Here is a 12,568-nt window from a genome sequence, read left to right on the forward strand (position 1 = left end):
GTCTTCTGCAAGAAACAAGTGGTACATGGTCAACTGTCACTGAGTGAAGGGCTCCCTATTCCCTATAGAAATAAAAGCTTGCAACTGTGCCATATTCAGTCACAATGCTTGGTGTGAGTCACACGAAGAGATCTAGCATGGTTTTCCTGGCCATTTTCATAAATGGATGACTCCTACTCCCTAGAAGAATTCTTCAGAACGAAAACATGTAGATGTTCCTAATTAAATATACTTTTTCAATTCTTCTGTGTTTTTCTCTGTGTGTGTTTGTACTGGTACTTGAACTGAGAGCACTCTCCCACCACATCTTCAGTTCCATCTTTGTACTGGTGAGTTGGAAGACAGAATCTTACTGGACTTTCCTTCCCCAGGCTGGCTTTGAACCACTATCCTCAGATCTCAGCCTACTGAGTGGCGAGGATTACAAGCAGTTCTAGTAGTTTAAGCTAATTGACAAGAGCTGATATTTTACTTTAAAAAGCCTTCAAAGACTTAGTGGTTGGTATTTTTATAACTAAATAAATACATTCTTTACATTTTTTTGGAAAATTCTTATTGAAACATACAGCAAGGGTCTCACAAAATCTAAGTATACAGTTTGATTTATTTTCCCCTAAGTAAATACAGCAAATTGAAGTGTACATATACCAATAAAATAGGCATGTATCAAGAAATAAGTAAATACATCAATATAAGGAGAAATAAAACAATTCCAATAACCTCCAGACCTCCTCCTGCCTTCTCATTGTTTTCATGCATTTACAGCTAAGCACTCTTTTCTGACCTTTATCATTGCAGAATAGTGTTTCAATTTCTAGAAGTAATGATAAAGAATGTACTTTCTCATGCATGTCTGTAAAAGCTATCCTTGCTTCTTGGCTTAGAGATACTCTATTCTTTCCATCACTGTACCCCAAGTCATGGTTGAACTGTAAGTTGGTGATGAAGGTTTCACTTTACATCCTGCTGCTCATCTCTATATAAAACTAGGTAGGCATTTTCATTGCAATCCTTTCTGATACGTGCTCTTTTTCTTTCTCTAAATTTCCAGCTAAGATCCTGAATTTTTTGATTTGGACAGGTTTTCATGAAAGGGAACCAAAGAGAATTAGATTAAAATTGAAGTGGAGCTTTCTGAGAGAAAAAGTACCAGTGGGGCAACTATGACTACAGTACCATGCTACTGGTGAACTGTGCATAGAACCTCTGCAGAATAAGCAATGATTTTGTAAGCATCTGGGGATAGAAAGTGCCTATAAATTAAGCACTTTCAGGTTGCATTTCACTTTTACTTTTAGGAGACTAGAACAATGTCTCTGAGTTTAAAGAAAAAATATATTTAAAAAAGAGTTGTATAGGTAGGCTTCAGAGATTTTTGTTCCAAAAGAAACAGATTTTCTCAGATTTACAAGGTATGGGAAATATAGTGATTAAAAAAAAATCCTCACCAAAGACATTGGGTTTCTGTGTGATTAATTAGGATATATAATTCCAGTTTGGAAAATTGTGACATAATATGCTTTAAATAATTGCACAACAAAGTATCTGCATTTAAAAATAAAATGGTTAATGTAAATACTTGGCAAAGAAAATCAGTAATTCTAAACCTATGTAATGTAAATTGCAAAAAGCATACTTAAAGCCACAATCCATATGATTAGTAAGCTGATAGGGAGAAAGAGTATATTAAAGTATATCAACATCCTTAACCCATGTAACAAAATATTCAAGACAGAGTTCACTTGAATGTCTAGAGAAATGTTTATTCAAAGTTGTATTTCATCCACTGTAAATAATATAAACCCCAGCATATTCATTCCAGATAGACGATTTAAAAAATACAAATGCAGAGAACAAAAGGCTAAAAACAAAATAATGAGTCAGCATCAGAATAAAACTATCTTAAATAAGCAGAGAAAAGAAACTCTTCTATTGACAGACTGAAAGTTCACAGAGTGCATAGAATATCACACACATGACACAATTGCCAAGGCAGCCAAGGGTAAATCCAGTGACAGGGAATGAGTAGACAGCTTTTATTTAGTAACCAGACAGAAATAAAAAGTCTTAGCTAACTGAAAACACAGCAGAATCAAATGAGGAATTAGCATCCACAAGATACTCACATTGGAGATCTGTCCCACGTGAAAAGAAGTGGGGAATCTCTTAAGTATTCTTCACTTAACTGATAAGTGGGATCAACAACCCTTCCTCAGTGGCTCTGCGTGGTCTACTCCAGGTTGCCAGGAAATACAGCTGCTCTCCAGCAAGTCAACTGCACTTCCCTGCTTACAAATTTTGCTCTTTGGTAATTATAACATTTCATTAAACCTTATTACGAAGAGAAAGGTATTTTATGAAAACTGCTTGATAATTGTAAGTGGCTGCAATTTCTGTGAGTGCACTATAAATCACTACAAGGCTTTATGAGAAAAATTAGCAACTCATTTCCCAATGGCCTGTTGGGAGGGGCTCTTCTATTGACAGATGAGGAAACCTAGGCTCAGAGAGGTTATGTACTTTGCCTAAGATCTCCTCCACCTGCATTACAATGGAAATTTAAATGTACATAGTCTCTTGTCTCATTCCTTTGTGAGATGAATATGGAACTGCCTACTACATGCACCAGGTTTCATTATATGTGAAATGAAACTGAAATTACAGATTTTTGTAAGACTGGAAAGAGTGATTCTGTGGACAGATCACTCTCGACACAGAATACACATTCCATATAAATTAAATATCATTACTATTCCAAATTGGTTACAAAGCATCAATTTTATAAATATGGCATGAGGAAATAATCATTTTATAGTTATTTTCCTAATGCGAATAAAAAAGGTTACTTCTTAAGGATTTCATACTTAAACACTTTGAAAAGTAGAAGAAAATTCCAAGATAGTAAACCTGATGATTTTTCAAGTCTGTAGGTAAATATTTATAAACAAGTGATCAAAAGTCAGAGTCCATAGAAACACTGATATTTTGGCCAAATAAGGGTTGGAAAATTCTGTAGCTGAACAATAAAAGCAAATTGAATATGAAAGCAACTTTTACAATTCAGGAAAAAGCCTGAGTAGAAGAAGCAACAAAGGAAATTCAAAAATAAAAGCAAGAAAATGTGTGAAAATGAAATTTAATTTGTGTTGAAAGAAATAGATGAGCACAGTGGAAGAGCCCTTTCTGTTTATAAACTGACAGTAAAGGAGAAGAGGTAAATTCTTGGTGCTGTTAATGTTGCAAAGGCATTAATGTTCCAAGTGTCCTAGTAGAAATATAAATTGCTATCAAATTTTGTAGAGAGCAATTTGTTAATGGACCATGCCTGCAGTTTGATTCAGCAATACTGATGAGCAATGAGAATAAAATTGTTGACAAAAATACCTGGAACTGTTTGTACTGTAGTGGTGAAAGATTGTATCAATGAAAGAGATGCCCAATACCTCACAGTAAAAGAATGCTTATGAATTGTGGTCTGTCCCTGTGATATTATGCTATGAAATCTTAAAAAAATGGCACTGTAGGAAGGTTTAATAAGATTTTTGAAGGCTCATTAAAAAGCAGATTGCAAGACAGTATATTATAATTTCATTAAAGAATAATATCCACTCATACAAATAAAAGAACATACCTAGAGATACTAACCATGGGCTTTGTTAGATTGGTGGGATTGTGTGCCTTTTTGTTTCTGGCTTATTTATTTGGATATAAATGTTTACAACAAGCATACAAAAAATTGCAGTCACATAGTAACTAATGTTCCTGTAGTATTTGAAATCTCAATGAAACAACAGGAGTTAAGGATAATACAGTATTGATTACATGGATTTTTGCTAATTTAACTATCCCAACGATTATGTTACTTGACATAATGTGTGATTGGGGATGTTAATATGGTATTGGATAAGGAATTGATAAGCACCAAATGTTTGTAATTAATAAGGTTCCTGAGCCTAACACAGGTATGCACAATGAAATGTCCTAGTCCTGCTGCTTTTTATTGAGATGGTGCCTTGCCCCCAGATACTCACTTTTTAGTTGTCTTTTTCTTGGAACAGAGAGTGAAGTTTCTTTCTCTAGCGCTGCATCCTACCAAATCATGCAGTTGCTCTGCTAAACCTTGAATAATTTGAAAAAAAATAAGGTAAGAGAGCAAAGAAAGCAGAATAAAACAGAACAGAAGAGAGACAAGTAAAATAGGTATAATTATAAAATATCAAAACCAGCTATGCTAGAACTTGCCTCTGAGAAACCTCTTTAGAAATGATTCTGTGTCACACACTGAGGCAAAGGAGGATCTGCAGAGGAGTGGTTAACAAAGGCTCAGTGGCCATGTGCAGATAATCATATAAAATACTATTTTATGACATGAACTCCAAGTAAAGAAATCAAGAGATATTTTTAGTTGCTGTTTTTGTTTTCTTTTCCTTTTGTCTTGTTTGTTAGTTTGCATTTGGGAAGGTAAAGGGGTGGAATAAAGGGTGAACAAATACAACAGTGGTGTTCCCTGGACACTAAGTGGAAAATGAACTGTACATCTTATGGAAGGTCACAGGAGGGAAAATCTGGGAGAGAGTGAACATTGTTCCAAAAGAATTATATTCATTACTTGATTCATGTAAGTGTAACCCCACTGCATATCAAGTCTACAATAACAATAAAAATAAATTTAAAAAGATGAAATGATTTTGTCTTTTTAAGACATGAACACAAAGGGAGCAATGCTGTACTTACACAGAGCCACCAGAATATGGCACAAAAGTGATTCCTTACTATGTGGACCGAGCAAGACATGGTGATGGGGGGAAGATGTCTGCAAGGGCAGATCAATAAGGGAAATTCTGCAGGAAAGAAATAGCACATATGTTCAGGATAAGGATCTAGTTCTAAAAAAGAAACTCCTCACAATCAGGGTTTGTATTTACAAATTAGTGCTTTCCTTTAAAGCTGTCGACTTTGAAAGCCTTTTGATTTATTTTTTGACTTGCTCTAATGATTTTTCTTCTCTAAAGCCATTTCTCCTTGGAGTTCTTTTATTTTTAGTATATCAGTAATGGCACATAGTCACGCTGGGCTAATAGACTTTTTTTCTTTTTCTTTTTGTTTGGCCAGTCCTGGAGTTTGGACTCAGGACCTGAGCACTGTCCCTGGCTTCTTTTTGCTCAAGGCTAGCACTCTGCCACTTGAGCCACAGTGCCACTTCTGGCCGTTTTCTATATATGTGGTGCTGGGGAATTGAACCCAGGGCTTCATGTATATGAGGCAAACTCTCTTGCCACTAGGCCATATTCCCAGCCCAGCCTTTTTTTCTTAATAGAAAATAATCTGAAGCACAGTTCGAGGAAACACAGTGAATAAACCAGAGGATTACATTTTTTCACTATAGGATTTGGTCAAAATAGGAGCTGATAAAGTTAATTATTGTGCAGGAGAAACATACAGTCCCTCCAGCTTTAGAGAGATGTAGAAATAAATATCCTCATTTATATTGGGTTTATTATTAAAGAGGCACCTGCTGGGTATAATTTTTTGAGAGTTTCTCAACTTTAGCAGTTGGTTTCTATCACTCATATTCTCATATTCATCATTCAACTCATTTCGCCACCCATTTTGAAATATTCTACCCCACTGGCACAAGTAGAATTTCTAACCATTTCAGCATGTCTGGCCAAAGGGTAAGAGGCTGATTGAATGTTCTTAATGGAAATGTACTTAATGGATACTCTATTTCATTTCTTCAAGAACTTGATTCAAATTATTTTCTATTCTTGATCTGCTGATCCAAGAGAAGATGCACTCAATGTGAATTTTCTCTATCCCCTAACAGCCCAGAAAATCCTATAGGCTACATTTATTCTCCTCAATATTCTACTGTGCTCCATAAACTTGTTCTCAGAGACATTCCCAAGCCTGCCACAGTTTTTATGCACTAAACACACACTTAATCTCTGGGTGATCATATTGTTTGCATGGAGAGATGATGAGTAAAACACCCAACTCCTGGAAATGCAGGTTTGACTAGTGTTTCAGTCAGTTTCATGCGTAAGTTCATCAAGGTCCAGAATGATTGTCTTGTTCACTCTCCTATCCTGATTTGAATGAAATAGAATGGATCTGTGTTTCAATTTCATGTCCTTTAAACTTTTTTTTCAAGGCATATATTCGGTATCTCCTTCTACTGACTTTAGCCTCACATAGATTGGGACTTTCCTGTGTCCAAGAATTATGTGTATATATTTGTTTGCAATATATAGTAAATAAGAACTTGAACTAGGTAGGTGCAGAATCCTTGCAGAACCTAGTAAGTGTGGTAATACTACAGTGGTTTTCCCCCAGAAACCTCTGAGGGAAGTAGTTAATATGGATGGCAGCATCGCAATGCGTGACGCATGCCCAGTGTGAATGCATAATCAGTGTATGTGAAAAGCTATGCATGGGAGTGGAGGAGTGGCACAAGTGGTAGAGCGGCAGCCTTGGGCACAAAATCTGAGTGAAAGAGTGAGGTCCTAAATTCAAGCCACAGGAGCAGCACACACACAAACAGCACCAGCACCAGCAGCAGCAACAACAAAACATTCTTGAAAACATCTGGGAATCAGAACCACAGAAGATCTCATTCAAATGTGTGCTCCTTCCTATAAACTGCGGCTTCACATTGGGGAAAGGCTAAGGCATGCAAGAAACATCAGTTTTGTCTTTTCCTATTTGACATATAAAAACTGAGGTCCCAGAGATAAAGCCTTATTCAAAGTCATCTGGTAGATATTTGGAATAACTGAGCCCAGATTCTGCAGCCTACTGAATACACTGGCTGAGTGGCTCCCATATATACCAAAGATATGATGTATATGTGTGTGTTTATATGTATATATAAATGAATATATGACAATTGAATTGCTTCTGTTTTAACAAACTGCTTTAAAAACAAATTTTATAATCTCTTCTTCAAGATATCCTATAGAAAGAATATTGAAAAAAGGGCAGAAGATTTTAATTTCTTCCTGGCCATCTACTTAAGAGGTGCTGGGCAATTTGACTATTTATCAGATCTTCCCCTTCTGCAATGTGCAAAAATGGATAGTAATACATTAACAATTCATTTCTTGCATGTATCTTTAACACTGTTCTCTTCTTACTGCAAAGCATTATGGAAATTAGTGTGCTATAACTATTATCAGAAGAAAATAGAAATCAAGTGAAAGAGATAAAGTGTCTTAAAATGTGCTCTTACCAATTTGAAATTTGCTTCTTCCCATTAGCCATAAAGGAAAATGCACTAAAGAGCAAGTTCACCTTTCTGCTGAAAGATTCAGAGTTCCTGCCATGATGGAGAGAGCCCTCTCAGGGAGACCCTATCTATCTTCTTCTCATAGGGTAAAGGAGAACGAATGGTGTGTACCATTGCTCAGGGTGAACTAATAGCATAGAATCTCTTCAATAATATCATATCACAGTGGGGAAAGTGTCCTTCGTATGATGACACTCAGGAGAGATACTTCTTAGAGTTTGTGACTGAGGCATCCATAGGAATATCATGAGAATGGAACAATCCAAATTTAAGTCATGGCAGACAAAGATTTGAATTCTCCTCAGTATCCAAAAACAGATTCTGCTACATTTATTGAGAGTCCAGTTTTACTTGGTCTAGCCAGATTATTAAGTATCCTTTAAGAAATATCCTTAAAATTAATGGGTCTCTAAAGAGGAGGAATTTTCCCAGTGGATCTCATTTAACAAAACACACGTTGAGAAAATATTTGAGTAAAAAATCATCAGCTAAGACAAGGGATAAAGGATAGCCCCTCGGTTTGGCCACTATAGAAAGTTCTTACCTGGAGATTCCAGGTAGGTAGCTTCATAATTTTCCTATACTCAACAGGGACTCACCAATGGTATGTTCCAGAAAGGATCCTTAATGAGGAAATTGCACACTGAAGAGAAAGCCAAGCAGGTTGCTACATAGTGTTTTTCCAGTGGCTTGGAAAAAAATCAAATGACCAGAACATTCATTTACATAGAGGACTTCTTTGATAATGTTAAAATTTGTGAACCATGGATCTGCTGTGCCATCTCAGTGGGAGCTAAGAGAAGAGATGGGATTGTCCAAGAACAATGTGCATAGGACTCTATTATCTGATGGAGTACATTCCTAAGTTGTACCTGGAAAACCTGAGAGGGTTTTGAGAATATAGTCAAGAGCATTGAGAGTATATACTGAGAGAAACCAAGAAAAAAATGAAATAAGGCTTTTAGACTCCCCCAAGGTTCTACAAAAAGAAAATAGTCTGATAAAAACTACTCAGATGAATGTATTTTTTGTCTTTCATGTAAAGGGAAGAATAACTCTGGAGTCAAAGTCTTGGACCTGCATAGTCATGGCGACTACTTTGATCACTGAAGGAGCAGTGTGTGTGTGGCGGGGGGAGGGTACTGGGGGACTGAGCCTAGGGTCTCATACATGGGAATCAACCAATGTACCACTTACCATGCCCCAGCCCATTTTACTGTAGTTTATTTATTCTCTATCTCTGTCTGTCTCTCTCAGTACTGAATTTGAAAGTCAGAGCCCTGTGCTGGCGAGGCAGGTACTCTACCACTGAATCAGGCTTGCAGCCCCCTTTTTTTCTGATTATTTTTGAGGTATGGTCTCATTTCTTACCTGGGCATATGCTGGGACTATGATTCACCTATTTTAGCTTTCCTGTTGTAGCTTGGATAATGAATATGTGCCAACACACCCAACTTCATTAAGATGGAGTCCTGTAAATTATGCTTAGGTTGGTAGAATTTTGGTCTCAGAAAGGAAAGCCATAGGGTCAGCATGTGAAAATATGCTCTGTAGAAGGCATAGCTTAGGTCTTGATAACTAACAGCATTCTCTCTCTCTCTCTCTCTCTCTCTCTCTCTCTCTCTCTCTTTCTCTGTGTCTGTTTAGAAAAAAAAAACTTTTTCTGAGCAGTAACATCTTAACCACTACCCTATGTCTGATCCACCATGATATTTTGGGAACAGATCTACTCTTCATCTTGTTTTTCAGGTTCTCAAATGGAAAAGAATCATGACCCAGGAAGTTCTTGCTTAGATACTCACTTGGACATGATTTATAAGCCAACAATGGTGGAACAACATTCTTAAAAAGATTAAAGGAAGGATAAGCCTTTCTAGAATTTTAGAAAAGTATTCACTATGTTAAAAATGTGAAAATACTTCAAAAATTTAAAAAGTCCATTGTCTGTCTAACTGAAAAATCACCATCTATGATGAAATTCATGGATGACTTGGGAAATAAGATCTTAAACATGGAAGGACCATAAATGAGATTACACTCTGGAAAGCTCTGTACATATTTGCTGTAGTTGCTTCACAATAATTTGTAATAGATGATAAAATTCTAGCTGCAAAATACAATGCTTTAGGAATCCAAGAAGCAGTTTGAAATGTGGAATCACACAACAATGATGATGAGAGATAATAAACAACAAATGAGGAAGAAGGTTTATGTAGATTTTCACATGCTGGATTAAAAAAGGAAAAGAGTAAATTATATTTTCATTACAAGAGGCACACTTCACATACAAGGAACCAGATAGGAATTTCAGGGAAAAAAATGTATCATGAAAATACCAAGAGACAATGTGGTAGCAAGCTCAGACAAGAATTCTGGGTCAATGATATCATCATTGGAAAAAAGTGTTGCTGAATGACAAAAATGACTAATTAATCAGCAATATATACCACTGCCAATTCTTTTTACATCTAATGGCTGAGCTCTAAAACACAGGAAACAAAGATAATCAAAACAAGCACGAGAGATGGACAAATCTATGACTATCACTATGGATTTTAACTCTCTTCCAAGAGTAATCGATAACACATACAGGCAAAACTGTGCAAAGATACTGCATATTAATCCCGCAGTATTCACACACTTAACCTTATTGACTTCCCTTCCAAAGGCACATGGGGACATAGAACACATGCTACGTTATGAACCAAATGTTGGTAATACAAATTATAATCCAGGCTCAAAATCCAGGATCTTATAATTAGCATCAGCCTCTGTGTAGAACATAAAGATGTCATCCAAAAAGATAGAGCAGTAAAAGCACATTGCAACCATTAGTCCAGAGCAATTGTGAATCTCTCCACCTGGGCACATTGCCAGCATCCTCCGAACTGGCAACTGAGAGCACTTCTTTATTTCTATTCAGCCCAATTATGTTCTCTGGGATTTACTTCTTAATCTGTGATTATCGGCTGACACCGACTCCACTCTCAGTTTGTCATCTTAGAAACTCTTCCATTTCTTTAAAAAACACATAGGATTTTTGAAACTTGATTAAAATACATTTATGTGTCTATATTACCGACAAGGTGTATTATGTATATATCTCTGGCACATAGTAAACAATATTAAGCAGAAAAATATGTATGCGTATAAACATGTATATGTTTTATATATATATTTGCTGTACAGCAAGCAGTTATTAATGTTAATTATTGCAATAACTAGTATTGAAAAGCAAATGTAAAGCCCAATCATGCCTTAAATCTACCACAGGGTTTTAGCCAATGCTTTATTATGTAGAAAGTGGATTGCTCCTATCTTCATGGTTACAGATAATACCACAATAAACATTTTAGTCTGCTTACTTTCTGGTTGTCCTTGACTCTCAAGGTGCTCTTCTGCTACACATTATACTCCCAGAAACAGACATTTGTAGACAGACCCAGACATGGTTCATGGGCCTTCTTGCTTCTGGGTGGGCTTGGCCAATGGCAGAGAGGGCAAGAAATAAAGATTTTGATCAGAAAGAGGTGATGGAGTTTACCTCCCTGCTCTTTGCTCTTTACCTCCCTGCTCAATTTCAGAAGTAGGGACCATAGTCCTATCACTCACTACTTGTTTTCCTCAAGCTGCATTCCTCCTATTGATTCACACTCCCCCACACCCCATATCAAGCTCTTCTTGGGTTCTGAAAAACATTGTGCCCTGTTTTCTCCTTTAAATATAAAAGGGATCATGGATTTCTGCTACTGTCACTGTGCAATGGCTGCTAATAAATGCTTTATTACATTTCGAGTTAAAACTGTGCTGAATGAGCCATCTCTCCGCAGATGGCAACTATACACACTCTCTTCTCCTCCCTGTCACTTAGTAACCTTATATGCTTTCACTTTTATATTCCTTTCCTAACAGAGCAATTATTCAGTCAAATAGTAGACGCAGTTGAAAAGTCTTTGGCTCCCAGAAGTAAACAATGATGGTATAATTTTATTCGTAGGATCTATTTGAACATCAGGGGAGAAATCAAACCATGCTTGTGTGGCGCACTCCTCCGCTAGCTGTTCGGGGAGAGGCAATTCCTGGTCACAACTTTCCCGATGACTTCCTTCATCTCGCCGTTCCTAAGTGTGTAGATGAGGGGGTTCAGCACTGGAGTCCCGAGTGTGTACACCAGTGAGATGAGCTGATCTTGCTCGGGGCGGTAGCTGGAACTGGGGCGCAGGTACATGAAGGCACAACAGCCATACTGCAGCAGCACCACGGTGAGGTGGGAGGAGCAGGTGGAGAAGGCCCTGCGGCGGCCAGCCGCCGAGCGGACCTGCAGCACAGCGTCCACTATGAAGACATAGGAGGTGGCGATGAGGAAGAAAGGCACAGCGATGGCTAGCGTGGCTGCCACCAGCACCGACTGCTCATGGATGTGGCTCTTGGCACACACCAGGTGCAGGACCGGTGGGACATCACAAAAGAAGTGCTGGATACCCCGCGCCTGGCAGAATGGCAGAGAGAAGATGAAGGCCACCAACTGTAAGGCTAGAAACAAGCCAATGAGCACAGATGCCACCACCAGGCGGACACAAAGAGGCAAAGTCATGATGAGCGGGTACCGCAAAGGGTGGCAAATGGCAACATAGCGGTCATAGGCCATGGCAGCCAAAAGGAAACAGTCAGCACTGCCAAGCCCAATGAAGAAAACCATCTGAACAGCACATCCCAGCAATGTGATGGTCTTCTCCGATTGTAGAGTGTTGGCCAGCATGTGGGGCACCACCACGGCAGTGTAGCATATTTCTACCCCGGAGAGGCTGCCCAGGAAATAGTACATGGGTGTGTGTAGGCGAGCTTCTGTCTGGATGGACGTAACAATGATGACATTTCCGGTGATGATAAATGCGTAAGCCAGGCTGATTCCAAGAAAGCTCAGGATGCGCAGCTCTGTGCGGGAGGGATAGGCCAGGAACGCAAACTCCATCCACACAGAGCGATTCTGCCAGTTCATTGAACTCCCAGCTCTTCTAGTTTGAGTTAGAAGGGCACACAAGGAGCCATCAGACTGGTGACACATTACCAGCTTGGTGATAGATTTATTTCTACTATGGGTCAAGAATCTGATGTTGTTCATCAAGGTTGGAGTTAGAAACAAGAATTGGGAAGACATTTTTTTTATTTGTTTATGAAGTTTTTCCACATATGTGTCTAAAATTCAATTTCTAACTGCCAATAATTGGGACAGATACTGTAGGAGACTTCAGAGATAGTGGTAGAGGAAGTGGGTGGAAA

General features: G+C 38.0%; 1 protein-coding gene across 1 annotated transcript; it reads right to left on the reverse strand.

The window, feature by feature from the left end:
- Window positions 1-11,342: 11,342 nt before the first annotated feature.
- LOC125362198 (olfactory receptor 10W1) lies at window positions 11,343-12,287 on the reverse strand. Its single transcript, XM_048360907.1, has one exon. It carries the CDS (start codon window positions 12,285-12,287, stop codon window positions 11,343-11,345), a length of 945 nt encoding a protein of 314 aa, XP_048216864.1.
- Between the last annotated feature and the right edge of the window lie 281 nt (window positions 12,288-12,568).

Source organism: Perognathus longimembris, chromosome 13 (genome assembly GCF_023159225.1).
Source record: "Perognathus longimembris pacificus isolate PPM17 chromosome 13, ASM2315922v1, whole genome shotgun sequence".
Taxonomy (NCBI): Eukaryota; Metazoa; Chordata; class Mammalia; order Rodentia; family Heteromyidae; genus Perognathus; species Perognathus longimembris.